Genomic DNA, 19,472 nt, shown 5'->3' with positions numbered 1-19,472 from the left:
GAAGGAACTTTTTCTGAATACTTTACTCCACAAGCTGGTGTTCCTCAGGGAGATTAATAGCGACTTTTCATTAATCATACGGCCACTGATTTGATTTGTTAAAATAAAAATAGTAAGGTGGATGTCTTCGTGTCTAATAAAAACTGTAATGTGAAATAAAGATTCGACTGTACCCAACCATACTTCATGATCCATAAATTTACTTTGAAAATTGGCTAATTAATTATTAAAATTGATCTGTTGATATCACGTGAGTGTGTGGCTCAATAATATCACTACATATGGAGTTTTTAATACTGTTCCAAAGAGTTTATGCAATATAACATACACCTGATAATTTAAATTAGATACAAGTTATTTTGATTTTTAATAATTCAGATACGCAGACTTTAAAATAAATATTCATTTATTTCTATGACGTCGATATTGTCTGAAAAACAGGAAAAAAACAAACTCTTACTTAGATCCAATTATTATTGCGTTTATAACTTTTTATTATTATGTTTTTCAAGAGAAATATAAATAAACTGAAGTAAAGATAAAAACATTGAGAAACAAATATGAATACTCATTCATCTTGATTTGTGAAATACTCGTATTTTATAATTAAAACTACGTATTCTAGTCTATCTTTTATTTATCAACCAGGACAATGCATGGCCATTGTTTCTTTTTCAATGTTGAAGACTATATTCCTGCCCCATTCAACAAAAAACATGAACTCAGATTAGTTTGGATTACGTTATGTTAGCTTAAACTTTCCTGAAAACTTTCACAAAATATAAAAACTCTGTATAACTTGATTGCCAACCTTACAACATAGAAAGAACTTTTAAGTATCCACAAAATAGTCAGTGATGGTATGTGTAGTTGACCTTATTAAGAAGAATTTCAAGATTTTCGTATGAGCCAAATGAGCAATAGGAACAGATACATATAAGTTACTATTGTGTAGAACACCTTTCAGACTTCTTTTGGAGCAATCAGTAAACAATCACAATTCACTCTGCTCATATACTGCAGCTTCTAGTGTTGGTATTAATTTTGCAATATTAGTGCAATAAACCAGGGAACCTTCATGCGAAAACAGTATAACTGTTTCTCATTATTTCTGTACCAGTAATGTGATGTCCCTACAGAAAGTAAGCTCTAAGCCAGAACCCTATAACCCATAATTCCTGGAGAATCTTTTAAAAGGCTCAAATCTATCACGAAATCAATAAGTTCATCTTGTATGAAAAGCTGTGGTTCATCAGATGCTTCAAGTTGAAAACACTCATTATTATTATTTCTATTGACATCAGATTCAGAATCAGATAACACTGTATCAAGAGTCTCTGGTGAAGTAGATACAGCTACATCAGGTCTTATTATAAAATGAAGATTGGATAAGAAATTTCTTTTTTTATTCCGAGTATTGCAGCCTTGCATGTTTTTGAGAAATCTTGTGATATTTTGTCATTGATTCCTCACAACAAACTTACGACAAATGTAACAGAATATATTTGGATCATTTACATGACCTTTTGCTGCCATAACGACTAACAAATAATACTAAAAAGAAAAAAAGTATCAAAGTGCACGCACAATCAGATACTATCCAGAAAGAGCCCAGCATGGCCAGGTGGGTTAAGAGTTCGACTCGTAACGTAAGGGTCGCGGGTTCTAATCCCCGTCGCACTAAAGATGCTCTCCTTTTCAGCCGTGGGAGCGTTATAATGTGACCGTCAATCTCACTAGTCATTGATGAAAGAGTAGTCCAAGAGTTGGTGGTGGGTGATGATGACTAGTAGCCTTCCCTTTAGTCTTACACTGTTAAATTAGGAACGAATAGCGCAGATAGCTTTCGAGAAGCTTTTCGCGAAAATCAAAAACAAACAAACCTGTTTCCTTGTTTCTCTCTAAGTTCAGCAGATTTTGTTAAATGTTTAACAGTTAACTGAAAAGCGAACTGCATTCTCTGTTATAACTCAGTCTTGTAATCACTGCATAATAAATACTTTAGAGGTCATTATCTCTTTCTTAGGCAGCAGTACATCTCTACCATGTAGTTGAAAGAACGGACTTTCGAAACTAGACTCATTTTCAGCACATACGTAATAAATGAAAGAGCTCTGTCCAAGTATTCCGATCTTTCTCACAGTATTGAGACATCGTATCCAACAAAGTTCTGTTGAATCTTTCTACTAATACGGTTGGAGTTGGATGAAAAGCAGTTGTTTCAGTTCTTTTTTTGTTTTTTTTGGCAATTAACAAATGAGAAATATCTTTTATTAACTTGGAAACAAAGTTACTTTCTGTATCCGACATTAAATACTGGAGTACAACGTGTCTAGCTACAATATTATTTTAAAATACTTTAACAATCGTATTCGCTTTTTTATCAGACACACAAGTTATTTATTTACTCATCTTTATTTTGTTCACTAATCACATGATTTTAATTACTTCTAATTCATCCTCATTTTCGGTTCTAATTTCTCTAATTTTGTTAATAGACTATTCTCATCAGTTTCAGTGACTCTACACTTATGTTACATGGAGCATTCACATTAGAATGTTTTCTACCTGTTATATGAATTATTTCAAAATCATAACCTTGGAGTACTAATGATCAACATGGCTAACATAGAGGAAAAGTTCATTAATGTTATTAGTCATCTTAATGGTACATGACATGTGATGATAGTAAATTTCCTACCATACAGATAAATACCGAACATGTTGGATTTAATTTAATTTCTGTTCCTCGTTGGACAGTTAAGATCTGCTGAGCTACTACAGATAGAACTTCTAAATCAAAACAGGACCAGGCACCACAGGAAGCAAGACCCTTAAAATAAAACATTAAGCTCTGTTCAAATTATTCTATAAACGTTATTAATATCTATAGAAAACTTCTGATATAAGTTAGCCATCAATTTTGCTTTCATCATATCTTAAATTAAGCAAATTGTTATTGATAATATTGCAACATCTTACATTTGTGAATGTCATTTCTTATAAAAGACAATATATACATATATTAATGAATTAAAGATCATAATAAATTACAAATTATTTACAATCAACTGTAAACTGAAAATACAAACTGTTCAAAAAGTGGTGCGTACTAGATTCTAATACAAACATTTTTAAAAAGCATAACTAGTGTATTGCTGACAATTCATTTAGTATTAATACTTCACTTGTATTTTTGTATTGTGACTTTAGTGGATATCTTTAACCTCATTACCATACAGTAGAAATGATATTTGTTACAGTGAGAAATTGTTTATTTCATGAGGAGCAGAGGATACATTACCTTGAAAAACTTTCCTAAAGCAATATAGTCCAGGCCATCTGAACAATTAAATACAACACACTGCTTTGCAACAGCTTTGGCCAAGTCCTTTGTGGTTTCAGTCTTCCCAGTGCCTGGCTGGTCCTTCAGGAGCACCCCCCCCAAATGAAGATGCAATGCCCCAAAGAGGGTATGTTAGCAGCGATCAGTGAGAGGAGTAATAACAAGCCAAACAGTGTTTCCCAAATATTCATAGCCATATGTCAGAGATGAGCTTATCACAGAAGTTATCATTTTTTCATCTTAAAATTAAAAGGTGGCATAATTGCTGTCTTACTTCTCAAAGTAACAGAATGTTTTCCTTATTTTAAGTTATTTTAAGACCAAATAAAACTGTCATTTATAATATACATGTTAGTGTGCATGTCTATATATATACATTTTTTCACAGTTTGACTTAGAATATGTTCCAATATCATTTTTTACAGATGGTAATATTAAAGAAATAAAGTAGTATTTAAACCACTTAATAAATGAGCTATCAAGAAATGTGCTTTACCTAACTTCTGCGTGTCATGTTCGTATATGCATATACACCTCGACATTTTACTCTATAACTAAACATTTTAAACTGAGAAAACCATTTTCAAATTTGTCCTTCAAGAATAAGAGGGATGAAGGTTACTTTACATAAGACAGTTAGAAAACATGACTGAAAACTGATATAATGGTTGCTAACTTATGGCAACACATTATTTCTTTTATTAAACCTTATTAACCTCACTCATATATAGTTGTAGATAATACGATATGATTCAATGTGTGGTAGATTCAAAAGATTCAATACAAAGGAGCTGTAGGCTCAGTGACATTTTGCTTTCATCTCATGGTTGTCAAGTCCTTGAGAAAGACACATTATTTTGATTGTTTCAGTCTATCAAGCTGCACAATGGGTACAAATTATTAGCTAAAAGGTTAAACTGTGCCAAACTGGCATCCTTTTCAGGTGGAATGCATCACTACTTTTATTTGCTTGTGCAAGTAAAACTGGAGTTTATTGCTGGTTTCCAAGAGCTGTCTCAGCACAGGATTGATTTGATTTCAATACTGTACTACCTTTTGAGTCAAATACATAATGAAAGACGGGCATCACAGGAACATCAGTAATGGTTTATACAAAATTGTTATTTTTCTAACTGAAATTCTATCAACAAAGCTAACTGTATAACAATACCACATTGAAGAGGCTTCTAAAGTTGTTTAATTAGTATACTCCTATCTCACAATACAGCTGAAATGGAAACTTCCATGGCAACAATTTGAAAATGACATATCATACACTAGACAAAAAAAATATTTCCTCAAAATTAATATCTCAGAAGTGAGTAGATGAGAATAATTTTTAAGTAAAAAAGTCAGAGATAATCCAGTTATTCATGCTAAAACATCCCCTCTGGACAATTGCTGACACTAAATAAAATATTTATAACAGCAGCACTTTAGAGAAAGAACCTTTAGTTTTAATGCCAACATAGCATTTAATAGGAATAAAATCCTTTGAATCTATACTAGGTGAAGTAACAATCACATGAACTTGCAAACTCATAATAAGGAAAGGAAAAATTATCAAAAGCCCTCCACAAACTAAGTAAAGTTAACAGAAAATGTTATGATAAAAAAGTGAAGTATGAATCACAGGAAGAAGCAAAAACTTTATACATGTGCATAAGTGAGTGCTGAATCATGTAAATTTCAGTAAAGAGAAAGTCAGCTACACTAGAAGGGTGTGTCACACTCCTATTGGTGGAGAGTTGTCACGTGCTCATTTGCATGCTACAACACAGTAATACCCTTGGGAAACAAGTGAATTTGGACCCTCAATACCTGTGGTGAGTGAAAATATTTGTATATATAAAGCAGCACAAATAGAGGAAAGCTATTATGTAAGAAGAAGTAAGATTGTATCAGAAGTATGCCTTATCATGTATGGCTTATGAACTTTTTATAACTGGCTCCAGTATTTCCTTTTATTTTAGTTGTTAATTTGAATACATTGTTTTTATAATAACAAATGTTCTATGTAACACCAGCCTACAACTGAGTATCTGAAGTGTTCTTTACCTGTTGACAGTACTAAGATCACATACCTGAAGCATTCCTTTCCTGTCGAGGTGAATATTTCGAGTGATTTTTTACCTGTTAGCAATAATAAAATTAAGTATCTCAACTGTTCTATGATTAGCATTAATATCAAATTTCAGCATACATTTACATAAGAAATGTTAGCCCCCCAGTGATATAATGGTATGTCTCTGGACTTATGGTGGTAAAAATCAGGTGTTGACACCCATGGTGTAGCTTTTTACAAAATAACTAAACAAACAAACAAGAAATATTAATTGATATTATGAAATTGGGCAACACCTCTTCATCTTAAGCTATAATTTGTTCATTTATATTTTTCTAGCATTATTAGTTACTGATGTGAAGTGCTCTAACCTGCCAATAATATCTAAGTTGACTTAACCATATAAAATCATTTTCAGATGACACTTTGTTTTCTATTAAAGTAGCCAACACATCTCGAGCATGCACATCCAGTACAACCAGACACCCAAGGGTTATTCTTGTCTGTTGGGGAAAATTTCCTTTCACTAATGTCACAACTTTCTCTATCTGCCTATTGTTTTGTTCCAAGTATTTATCCAAAGCCTGAAATTGTAGTTAATGTAAATAAAAAGGTAAATTACTGTAATGCAATGCTAAAATATTTGATTTTGTTGTTCCACTGTTAAAATTATTTATCTCAAAACCTTATTAAAAGTATTCAAACTGCAAACTACATGTTTTGAAGAATAACAAAATATTTCAACAGATGTTACATTTACAAATATCATTTTAGTGAAACTTTTAATGTAAAATCAACAACATACTTCTAGTCCATTCTTTATAGCTTGATGAATGTCTGCTGTCCAGTATGTCTGAGAAATACAGAGAATAGCTTGTCCTGGCCATTTCATTACCCACGACTCACGAGGAGATTCACAATATGATCTAATAGATCTAGATATCACCTATCAAACCATGAAGAGCAAATAATTTATTTTTAATGAATGTACAAGGCATGCTCATTAAGAATATGTAAATTCCAGTTCCTATGTTATCCTATCAGATTTTGTTAAATAGTCAAAATTTTAATACATGAAACAAAAATATTCAGTAAACATTGCAAAATGAGTAAAATGAGCCCTGATTTACACATTCTTGTTACTTACAAATGCCTGAAATCCACTATGACTTACATACAATTTTCCTACTTATAAAAGTGAAAAACTTTTGACCTGTGATTTAAATAATATTCTCTCACACACATAATAAAATAAATACAAACACAATCTCTTCATATTTTTACCTATCTAGCAAAATACATTATCTATTTACTTTCCACACATGGTACCTATATCCTACAAAAACAAAACATAAAAACATGACTTATTCATAAAGATAATACATCTTAATGTAATACATAACTAGTACATTCTTCTCACATACAAATATAATACAAAACAATGATTCCTAATACACATTTTGTCAAAAAAAAATATTGATATAATATTTCTACTCCTACAAAAACTTTGAGTTAGGTACCCGTATAAACAGAATAATGAGATACCACATGACAAGTACACTTTTCTTACTCTCTCAAGTACAAAATACATCACATATATTTTGACACACAGGATACAGTAATCCTTAATTACTCACATATTCTTCTTTCTCAATCTTACAAAACACACACATACACAAATAGCAAGGCTTATAAATTTCTCGTGCTTCAAAATGGTATAAAAAATGTCAGTTTATACACTGATTGTATTGTGCTGAAACATATTCTTTTCAAATAAAATTATAATATAAAAAGAGAATAATTTTTATGTTATTTTTAATTATAAATGATAAAAAGATGCATCATTATATATATATTAAATTATTTCCTATATGCATAATAATATGTATAAATAGCATTATATAAGAGCATTTGTTAACTACAAAAGTAATCCAAAACATGTTATTAAATACATTTTTCCTTACTGGTAAAAAAAACAACAACCATATCTTATGCATTTTTCAAATTGATAATATTTACATACATAATGCATAAACAATATAACTTCTATAATATTCTTACTCACATACATATTTCCAAGATAATCATGACTTAAAATTCTGTTTCTTTGCATAGGTAACACTGATAATTGCATGAGTTTGCAAATTCTTCCAGAACTGTGCAAAGATATTAGCACAAAGTCATAAATTCAATTTCAGGTTACTTTCAAATGGAAGGTAAATATGAAATTTCAGAATTTTCTTAAATTTCATATTGAGTGCAACAGAAAGCCTGTGGTGGTGTTTGAGTTCAACACACACTTAATATTGTGTATGTCCCCCCTTTTGCTTTAATAACTGCAGACAGTCTTTGAGGTATTTTTGCAGTATATTTAACAAAAGTATCCTTTAGGATTTTACTTCAAATGTCTCTAATACATTCCCATAAAGTTTCTTTGGTAGTAGCATTTGATTCATCAAGTTTCTGATTTATCAAATTCCAGATTTATCAAGTTGGTCAAGATTAAGGCTCTGTGGGGACCATTGCATCATTTGAGTTACTCCAGTAGCTTCTTCCTTACCTAAACAATTTCTGCATGGGTTGGATAACTGTTCAAGGTCATTAGCTTCTTGGTAGTAGAATCTTTTAATATGCTAATCACTGATGGTCCATGAGCTGGTCCATTATTTCATCCATTTTGCAAAGGTTTCTTGTTGCATTAGTAGAAAAGCATTCCAAAACCATCACACGGTCTCCTCCCATGCTTGATGGTAGGTGTTATGAATTGAGGTAAGTAACTTTCACTTTTCTTCTTTCAGTTATACAATCAATGCTTTGAACTAAATATTTCAAACTTGTACTTACCTGTCCATAACACCATTTTCCGATCATCAATAATTCAGTTTTTGTACTTTTTAGCAAATCTCGGTCTCTTGAAAATACTTGGAGATCAAAGTTAATTTTTTTTAACAGCTATACAATTGAATGTACACTTTTCTATCATTTAGCACATGATCTTTATCTCATGCATGAGGTCAATAGCAGTCTTCTTTCTGTCGCAAATGCTGCATAAACAAAACACACAAGTGTCATTGTGTTAAGGTATTCTGCCTCTTCCTTTTCTATTTTCAAATTTATTTATCTCAGTTTCATGATCTGGGGTGTACTTGACAGTGTTTGGAAACATTTGAAGCCTGCAGCCAATTATCAGGGGTAATCCAACCAGCATTATGTAAAGCTTTTATTAAAATCTCTACTCTACTGACAATTATTTATACTTGTTGGGCCATGGCATGACAACAAAAATTAATATATAGTAATAAACACTGTTTTTATCAAGGTTTAGTTGTGGAGTGCTATTCAATTGACTTATTTTAGCATATCCCAAATTTGATCAGTATGTTCATTCAAGCAGAAACATTATTACATGCCCATGGTACAAGTATATTGAAATTCTAAAGAATGATAAGTATTCTCAACAAGGCTCATTCAATTTTCAACAGAGACCAGTGAAGCATTGCCATGGCATTGAAATTCATATTTTGTTATGGCATAAAATAATTAGTCCTATAAAATAGTAAAAATAAGAAAATATTTTCTTGTTCTAACACATGTACATGTTATTGTATGTAAGTACAGAACCTAAAGGAACTTACTTTGTGAATGCTATCTTTCATAATCCCTTCTAACTGTAAAAGCCATTTCTCTACCTGTCCTCAAGCACGAGAGGTAGATATTGTTTCTGTCAACTCTTCTCACCCTCACTGCTCTCCATATGAGTTATGTCCAGATAATCTGTAAAGTTTATTCTTTTTATAATTTGAGACTGAGCCTTAAAAGATTATACATAGAGTTTGCTGTTTGTTACATCTTTGCACTTCTGTAGAAAAATGTTTACATTTATCAGGCAGGCAGTAGTATGGCCTATGTAGGAATGGCTAGAATTGTTCATAAATATGGAATTTTAAATATCTTTACAATAGGTCATAGAACTTTACAATAGCAATAGCGTTACCTTTAATAACAAACATATGTAATGACCAAGTCATAAGTTCTGGAAGTGTCTGTAAATACCACAATAAAAAGTTTGAATTTCTTGTTTTTCTTTTATATTACATGATAACTCAAAATTCAAAACAATTATGTCAACCAAATTCACTTAGGTGACATAATGTAAAATGAAGTCTTTGCTTTCATAAGTGTTATTTACTAAAGGTAATTAAAGAAACAAATTGTAATTCTAGTGGAATAATGTTATCATTATCCCTGGAGGAAAACCTTCTAACAGAAATTGTTGTTCCTTGAAAAACCTTAAGAACATGGAGAAACAGGAAGTAAGACAATAATTGATGAACAATAAGTATTAAATAACTTCTCAGGCTTTTAAACGAGTACTCATATTTGTATTAATCAATTTATTTGCACTAACATCACGACTTTTTTTCTTTCTTGATGTACCATCTTTGGGCTCAATTACCTAAGCTTTCTACAAGTGCAAGATGTTTAGTAAACAAAAGAATCTTACAGAACAACTCAAATTAGAAGTTGCCTAGCAACAACTAAAATAAAATGTGCCCTAAGTTTCTGTAAAATAATAAGCCTAAAGGCTAATAAGGTAAAATAAAATAATGTTACAAAGTCAAGAAATGGAGCAAGTCATATTATTATTGTAATTTGTTAACATAATGCTAGAAAGATAAAACCAACATCAAAAGTAAAATCAACAAAAAGAAATTAATAAAAATTTAGGGTACTTTTATAAAAGCAACAGAGAAATGCATGGTTTGATTTCTTTAAACAATAAGTAATCAGTAAGTATGAAGGGGGATTCCAAGATTATGGTTAATGCCTATAGCAGGACCACAGTCATGAGGTGCAATTCTAACGGCTTCCCTATTGATTTTCATTCTGGTATTACAGTCCTTGGCAATGATTTTTATATTCTTGAGATCAACATTGTGGTTTTCCTCTCAAGTGTATAATGCAATGCCTGAAGTACCTACAGAAGCATGTGCAAAGTCTCTTTGATGATGTTTCATCCCAATATTAATAAGACATTTAGTCTTTCTAATGTATTCTTTTTATGCTCACATGATATATTGCAAACAAAGTGTTTTTGCATGGAAGTCTGATATTTAGACTTAACCTTGATTAAAATATTGCACAAGTTAATCGGGCACCTGAACATAATTTGAATGTTAAAGGTATTCATTATTCTTTTCATTTTTCTCCAAGTTCTTAAAAGTAGGATATCACCATCCATAGTTTATTTTTCTGTTTAATGGTACTTTCCTCATTAAAAGGTTTTTGACATTCTTTTTTTATCAATTTTTCGAGATATTTATTATTACTAAAAGTCAATTCAAATTGTAGAGGTTCAGTTTCTACATAGTAGTTTGCTGCATATTCTATGCACTCTACATGGTGAGGTTTCAATGATACTATTTTTAACAGATACAGGATGCTATCTGATAAACAGTTGTTGTTATTGCATGTCATCATTATTCTTTATAACTATTCCCAACATTACCTCTACTGTTACTCCTGAAGATAATGTCATACAAACAATGAAACGTGTAGAGTCTTTTAGGGCAAGTCCTTTTTTTTAGTAATTATTTATCATGTGAGATTTTAAATTTTATTGCTTTTAATTATGAATATATCTTTTATACAAGTTTCATTTTAAAATTATTTAGGTTTACTGTTTTTTTTTTTCATTTTTGCTTAATATCTTGTGATTTGAATTGTTTTGTTAGATCCTATTGTTTACTAAATGTTTTGAGCATGTAAAAGTCTTAGGTAATTAAGCTGAAAGCTTGTGCTTTAAACTAAAAAAAAATGTGGTAAAAATCTGAATGAATTACTTTATACAAATAAAATTTATAGTTGGTACCTCACTGTATTTAGAACACAGTTATATATACAACCTTCCTAAGTCTGTTGAAACACTGCACTAAAAAAAATAACAACAAGCAAACAACTAAAGAAAATCTTATATTTTTGGAAACAACAAAAGCAGGGCGAACTAATTAATGTCTTTCTCCACCAGTATGTTGTATCATCAAAAAATTAGGAATGTGGTTTATCATATCACGTCAAATTCTTTCATTGATTTACTGCCTAAAATATACACAATAACAGATACAAATAGCTTTAAGCTAAGCACTGAAGCTATGCTTACTGTTTGCAATCTGAGATAAATAATTTTCAGACTGCTTTTTTAGCTGCCATATGACAGTTTTTACTGTTTTCTTTGCACAGTGTAGCTGAATATTTTAAATTTTGATTAATGTTGATGGAATAAATTGTTATATATATGACGACAATTAAGCTTTAAAAGTTGTCCAACTGTCTTATCCCTGAAAAAAAATGCTTGCTGTTAGTGAATATAATTGCTTCTAGTGACATGTGTATATCCCCTTCAAACTGCCACTTTTCACAGATTCTGAAAACAAATGTAGTTGAACATTTGGTTAAAAAAGTAGTTAATAATGATGCTTCAGCGAGACAAGTACTTACAATTATGCTCCTTTAAAAGTAAAAGAAATCATTACTCTTACCCATTACCTTGCAATTTAACCACAATATAGCCAATACCTCTGCATTTACAAGGATTATACATCCACTTTAGTAAGTACATTTACTGATAATGTGTTTTGCATAAGTAAATAAATAGTGAGTTATACAAATAAACAAAGGAGATTTTAAAGTAACCAGTCAGTCTATTTTAAGTAGATATTACACATTTATTTTAATATATATGCATCAAATCTAAACGTATTTGTCAATGTATTCTAAAACAAGTCCCCACAAAATCAAAGGGTTGCAAACAAATTAAGTAATTTTTTAAAACGTGAATATTGCTAACACAGTGAAAAATATAGCTAATCTATAACATAAACCATCAAAATATAAATTAAAATATGGTTTATACTATTTATAAACTGGGAATAGAACAATTTCCTTGCAAACTCACCTCTTTGGATCTTTTGTTTCTGACAAGATTTCTAAAAGTTTTTTATCATTAGATAAAAAGAAAAACCTTAGAAAATACAAGTATTTCTTTTCCAGGTAGTCATTTAAGCCCTATGAGATAAAAATATGAAAATACAAAATAAAGCACTAACTGATGCAAAATGTATGTTGTAAAATATTATGTTCAATCAATTCCAATATATTTTTAATGAGTTCCTTGGACATCAGTTGGAACAAATGTGACAAATCTATTATAGCTTATCCTTTTATGATAATACATATAACGTGTTTTTAAGCTGATAACACAACTACAGCAATTATACAACTTTGAATATAATTCAGAGAAGATTATAATAGAATATAAATATCAGTTTATGGTTTGAATGATGAAAAAAATTAATTATATTAATTATTACAAAGTCAAATTGTTGCCATTATTGCAATAACAAATACATTTTCATCTGGACATTTTTAACCACTATGGTTAAAAAGTCAAATTCTCATTGGTTGAAACCATTTCCTGCTTCACATTGGACATATAGAAAGTCAAATTTACAAATTTTGCACTTTAATAACAAACAAAATTACTTTTTGTACCAATCTTTCTAGAATTGTAGTATCAAATTTTTGTTTTTTTTTAATCACAGTACATTATTATATTAGAATATAAAGCAAAGTGATAATGCAATAATATTGTTTTTTCACCTTACAATAAAATAAGATTAACCAAAAATAACACTAATAACCTCAGTCTTCTCAATACAAAATAAAATAGTATTATTTTTAGATTTTTGTCCAAGAAAATATACGGACAAAGCCCTATAGTTGAGAAGTTCCTTTAGATTTTTGATTAATTTGAGGAGGGGTTTTAGATTCATGAAAAGAATAGCTTTCTTCATCCTTACATTATTGTATACTAAATAAATTCTGATAGGAGCAATAGACTTAGTCACTTTGTGATTAGCACTGCATAAATAATGTTATTATGTAGCAAAAGCCCTCCACCAATATGAAGACATCATAACTTGTGAATGCAAAAAATATGAAGTTGTACTAGAAGTGTGGAGGAAGAGTGGGAAATTTGTGCAGAAGTGGGTATTTTAAGGTAGGGAAAATGTTAACTTTCAAGATGATATACATTTAATCACACAAAAACTAAAATCCCACATTAATATAGTGAAGGGACTGGTGCAAGATTTACCTATTTCAGCTCCATTCAGAGAGCACCCAAAGAAACTCATGGAGTGTGACACCCAATAGCAGGAGCTTCACATGGATATACTTGTGGGATACTACTTGTGCAAAATTTTGAGAAATAAAAGTACTCTGAGTGGCACCGCGAGCCACTTTACAGAATCCTGTAAAATAGAGAAAATGTATTCATCTGACTAAGAATGGTAAGTAGATTGGAAGATAGCAGACTGGAATAGGCAGTAACTCACAGGAGATGAGACAGCCAGGTGATGAAGATAGTGTGTGATGAAAGTGGGAGATGTAGTCCACATGCCAGTCTGTAAAATGTCATCAAGTAGCCATCAAAAACAAGAGGCAAAAGAATGGGTGAGGTGGGAGATTTGATGAGAAGAAATATGGAACAGCCTGCAGGTATTGACATCCAATGAAAAGTAGACCAACAACAGCAGTTGACAAACTAAGCCTGTAAGTTTAGATAGTGATAAGTCCCTCAAAGAAGAAAATCCCAAGAAAGAAAGAAGTGAAGAAGGGAGCCAGGAAATTATGAGATGTAGGCTAGGTAGCAAGATACAGCATAAACAGAATGTGACAGAAGACACAAGTCAGATTGAGCATGGAAGGAATCACCTTCCCAAATGCTGAAGTCTTAGAAAGGAAAGAGACCAGACACGATAAAGTAAAAGATATGGAGGATAGAAAAGGGTATGGAAAGAGTTCAAAGCATAGAAGTCATAGAGATGGTGACCTAAGGGAAGGAGTAAGAGGAAATAGAACTATAGGGAAATTTAATATAAGGAGTAGGTGACCATTGGCTCAGAGAAACTGGGTAAGAGTATGCAAGATTATTAAGGTCCAAACTGGGCAAGGGAACAGGGCAGGGATATCTATGGAAGGAGAGGAAAAATATGGATAGAACTGGGGAAGACAATACCTTGCAAAATCAGGAAAGATAATGGGTGGTAGACAAGGCAGCCTAATAACCAACAATGGTAGAGAGAGCCAACCCTTTGTTGAAAAATATTGTAAAAAAAGAGAGATAGCCAACAATGAGACAGTCAGGATGAAGATGGTGATGAATATGTCAGAATGAAAAACACTATTACACTGGTAGATAGACAGGGTAGATGAGCAACAAGAATAAGACAGGAAAAAGATCACCAAATAAGAATGTCTGGTTTGACAGGTAATGGATTGGATAAATCCCAAGTATGAAATCAAATAGCAACATGTTGCAGCAAGAAAGAAGGTGTGAGAGGAAGGAAAAGAGGGAGATAGCAAGACAGAAGGCAAAAAAGAAAACCAGTGATGAGTCAGTCAAAGAGGTGCCACAAGGGCCCATAATAAAAATCATGGAGGTGTGGCAAAAGCACAGATGCATAGACTCCCCAGGAGAGAGCTCGCTCATCTGAAAACCCAAAGTCAATAAACTATTCCATGGGGCAGAACAAAGTCTGGTCAAGATATATGGCCTGCATTGAAGTTTACAACATATAGTACATGACAGACAATAAGGCAAATGTATTGAGAAGTGACACAAGAAAAAGAAGGTATAGGGTTTGAAAACAAAAAGTCCTGGATCTGATACTTTTCTGACACTTGATATAAGATACGACTGTGAAGTTTAAAGAGCGAACCATAACTAAATGATCCAACAGGAGGGATAGAAAATGGGAACTTGCCCAAAGTACTGTCAAAGTTTGAGTACATTAAGCTGAAGTCAAGATACATCCTTGATCAGAGTGTTCAACATAAGGTTGTCATTCAGAGATGCCTCTCTTCCTAGTAAGAATATATTGGTGAAAAAGGCATAAGAAAAATTTGGGTGGAAGTAGGTGCACATTTATAGTGATATCGAAATGGTAGACAGCCACCCAAAATGTCTGTGAGAAGAGAAACAGTAGGTCCAAAGGTTCCTGTGATTCATTACACTGGTTGCACAAGGGCATTCAGAGATGGTTGATATGAGCATGGCCCAGTAGAATAAACAGTTTCAGGAAAGCTATAGTTACTAAAGACAATAGAGCCTCTCAGGCAACACAAGTAGGACAGACTCACATCCCAGTGAGAGAATGTTCCATCATTTGCAGATAGACAGGGTAAGATTCAGCCCAGCTGAGAAAGAAGTTGAAAAAATACTCCCAGAAAAACAAGGTATTTGATGGGATAAGAAAGCATTTAGAAGTCTTGGCAAGCCATCCTACAAAGACAGTTTCCTACAGAAGGTAAGACTTCTCCTGTTAATGGGACAGAAGAAGCCAATCATTCATGCAATAATGAAAATCATAGAGCAAGTTCTTTCAGATGGTACACAAAAACCTTGACTGTTCTGTTAAAGACATAGGAGGTCAATGCAATGCTAAAAGAAAAAAGATCGCTGAACTGGAAAGAATGATTTCAAGAAACAAATTTGAAATATCTTTAAGACTCAGCATTGGGAATATGAAGAAACATATCTGAGATGCCACTCTTGCTCATCCAAAGTCCAAGGAAAATGAACCAACAAAGAGTAAAGAAATTTTCCATGCAAAATGAGGGATGACCACCTAGCAGATGAAAGTGGAAAGGTAGATTACCAGCCTCCAGTCCCCAGTTTTATTGGGGACCACAAACAGGTGAAAGTAAGACCCTCTCTATGACTTGTTTGTGCAATAGATCTGGCACAGTGACTTCCAGATATTGAAGATAGATGTAATTTGAGAGAGAAGTGAAGTTAACCAGCTCCATGAGAAAAAACTAACAAGTATGACCCATCTATCTGCAGATAGTTGTTAACAAAGATGTGCATATCACAAAGACCAGCCCCATGACAACTGAATCTGCTCCATTGTCATTGATGAATCCAGAAAGTCTGACACTGGGCTGAAGAGTATTGAGCAAGAAGGATAAAATAGGAAAAGGGTATAATGATAAAAACAGGGATAGGAAGTGGGAGGAGTATAATGATCAAAATTCAAGTAAACAGGGAAAGAGTACAGACACAGAAAGTATGGCAGAAAGTAGAAGGGAACAGGAATTGCCTGAAAAATCAAGTAGAGCTCGATGAATTGTCTCTTACATGAAGTGAAGAGAGGAAAGGTAATAAAGCACAGAAAGTAGTATTAAGCAAAGACAAGAGAACTGAGCACTGGAGAGTGAAATCGACCTCAGTGGGCTTGCTCCCAAACAGGCAAAAGAGATTTCAAGGTCTATGACTCTAGAAGGAGGAAGTTCAGTTAACTGTAGGCCATGATAAAGGAATTAGAAAGCAAGAAGGACAAGAAATAAGATCACTGGCATGGGGTAGATCTATAAAGGAAGCAATATTAACATCAATATCAGAAGATGGGAAAAGAATCAAAATTATTTAAGTTGGGAGTTGTGATGTAGGGAATGGGAAATATTGTAAGACAATGGAATGAGAGATAGAGTGATAAGGTCCAAATAGAATGAGGATGTCTGAAAATTCTCCTCAACGACAAGAGAGGTTCTCAAAGCATAACCAGAAGGGAGAGACAAACAGTAAAAGTTGTCTTTCTCATCACATTCCTTCTCAGAATGAGGGAAATAATTCTTGGCTGCATAATAAAACCTACTACCCTATGCACAATGGCCATCATGCCATTTATGTTTAACATGTCTTCAGTAGCCAAATTAGAAAATTGACTATTGCAAGGTTATTCCTCATCTCAGCAGATGCCGAAGTTGCATGAACTTGAAAGTTCATAGTTTGATAAACTAAAGAAAACAAAGTTTCTTTATTAGATTGCAAACCTCTGTAAGTTATGAATAAAACAAAATACATCAAATACACACAGTGCTAAGGAAGATTAATGAAGAATCTCAGTGGAAAATCATAGGATTAGATAGTGCACAGGAAGGTTATGTCATGCTCATATTAGTGGAGGGCTTTTATTACATAATAACATCATTATGTGATGGTGAAAATCATAAGAAATCTAGTGAGTGTTGGTAGAAGTTGTCTAAAGAATTGTGGAATGCAAATCTCTAAGGCAGATGCACAAGAAAGATTGTTTTCTGTGTGAAGAAGTAGATATGGTCTCAGAAGTAGGACATTTTTATATTAATGAATGTATTATTGTGAAAAGTGTGAACTATCTAAAAATATTTATCAGTGTTAATATAATACAATTCAGAAAATGATGGTTTAATTAAACACAAGTGCAATAATAATGTGAATTTACTGAGCTTATTTGGAAATATGCAATCCACTTTGTTGATTTTAAAAGTAAAATATACACAAAACTTTACTTAAAACACATTGATAATAGCAAAACAATTATGTCACTAACTGAAATGTTGTGGAAAGCAAAATATAATTTAAAACTAAGCAATTACACAGGAAAAAGTGGAGTGGTCCACAAATGGCATCTAACACATGAGTGGCATGTGCATTTATGTTAGCAATTTGCTTACAGATGTGAAGTGTGAAAGTTGGAGTAAAAGTTAGCAATGAAGTGGATGTAAGGAGGGGTATTCCTAACAGTTGGCCAGACTTTTATAAATATTATATATCAGTAGTAAAGTGAAGGTGACAACAGGTGAGTGCTCAGCAGGACATATTAACTTTATAAAATATAAACAAATCAAAAAAACAATTAACTATTTTGTTTATTTGATTTATATGTGTATATATCTTTATTTAAGTTAGGTAGTGAAAATTTATGGCCATTTTGTTTTCTTGAATTTTTTTATAGATACTTTTTTAAATTTATGATGGGGAATGTCCCAGAGGTGAAAACTGCCATTGAGTATACTAAAGTTATCTTCTGAATGAGATTAAACAGTTTCAACAAAAAGGACTGCAATTTTACCTTTTGAATCAGTTCCAACAACTCACTGGATTTCTTTAGTTTCTCTAAAATTTTTTCAACCTGGAGAACTGCCAGTACATGTCTGTCTAAAACAGCAGCTTTCATGGTGTCTCTCCAGTTCTTGTCTACAGTTGTGAATCGTCTGTATTGTATGATAAGAGTATTAAGATGACGTAATTATTCAAACAATTATATAAAAAAACATCTAAAATGTTGGAACACATCTAAAGTTTAAATGTACCACAAAATTATTTAAAAGATGGTACTACCTGTAACAATAGATTTAAACGAATGAAAATATGTTTTCTATTTGTATTTCTTTCCTGTATGGAACGTTTTTAATAACTGCATTTTATTTTTATCACAACTACATTTTTCTATTTCAACTAATAAGTATAAGAATATAATTGAATTACACAAAGCACTAATAATGATATTTTATGTTTAAAATACTAAGCTATATACATAAATATGTATATAAAGAGAATAAAAAAGTCAGAGATAAAAGAATAATGTATAAATTGTCTTCACACAAGCAATAAACTACTACTTATAAAAATTCTAAAAACATTGAGGAAATATTAAAATAGTTGTAGTGCATACCTTCCCTCCTCTGGCATTTGAGCCATAATATCAGGGAACTAAAGATTGGCTCTAAATATAGCCATGTAGCTTGAACTTTTAACCACTCATCAATTATCTCTTGTAGCATCAACAACTTGTGTTCCCACTCTCTGTAAAAATGAAAAATAAAAAAGTAAAAATACTTCACAATTTGAAATATATAGTATATAGTATATGAAATATAAAGGTATATATAGTGTTTATCATAAAATAAAAGTAATATTTAACATGGAAAAAATCATTAGAATATAATTAATTTGATAAAAATATTTTATCAAACCTTTTTTTATATTTATGAAACAGTACCTTTAAGTTTTTCGAAAAACACAGTAAACATTACTCCTTAGTATAACACGTTTCTATTACACTATCATTTCAAACATAGTCCTTTTTGGATTTTTTTCATGTATATATCTATCTTTATGTGTATTTTTCTTTAAGAAAACAATACACACACATACACATGTATATGATTATA

The 19,472-nt window shown here is 31.8% G+C and overlaps 1 protein-coding gene across 8 annotated transcripts; it reads right to left on the bottom strand.

Moving 5' to 3' along the window:
- Positions 1–476: 476 nt before the first annotated feature.
- Positions 477–19,099, bottom strand: LOC143222258 (dynein axonemal heavy chain 12-like). 8 transcript variants are annotated; one of them, XM_076448504.1, is made up of 7 exons: positions 18,974–19,097; positions 18,371–18,512; positions 12,367–12,476; positions 9,047–9,185; positions 6,217–6,357; positions 3,305–5,995; positions 477–2,833 (listed from the first exon to the last, which is right to left on the bottom strand). In XM_076448504.1, the coding sequence occupies exons 1-4, from the start codon at positions 18,997–18,999 to the stop codon at positions 9,152–9,154; spliced, it is 312 nt and encodes a 103-aa protein (XP_076304619.1). In that variant the 5' UTR covers positions 19,000–19,097; the 3' UTR covers positions 477–2,833; positions 3,305–5,995; positions 6,217–6,357; positions 9,047–9,151. The 8 variants fall into 8 exon arrangements, with proteins under 8 accessions (XP_076304619.1, XP_076304620.1, XP_076304621.1 ...); XM_076448505.1 differs by having other exon boundaries at positions 3,305–5,479; XM_076448506.1 differs by having other exon boundaries at positions 5,431–5,479.
- Between the last annotated feature and the right edge of the window lie 373 nt (positions 19,100–19,472).

The sequence above is a fragment of the Tachypleus tridentatus genome, chromosome 8, assembly GCF_004210375.1.
Source record: "Tachypleus tridentatus isolate NWPU-2018 chromosome 8, ASM421037v1, whole genome shotgun sequence".
In the NCBI taxonomy this organism is placed as follows: domain Eukaryota; kingdom Metazoa; phylum Arthropoda; class Merostomata; order Xiphosura; family Limulidae; genus Tachypleus; species Tachypleus tridentatus.
The sequence above is the reverse complement of the archived record's forward strand: the minus strand, read 5'-3'. Positions and strand labels throughout refer to the sequence as shown.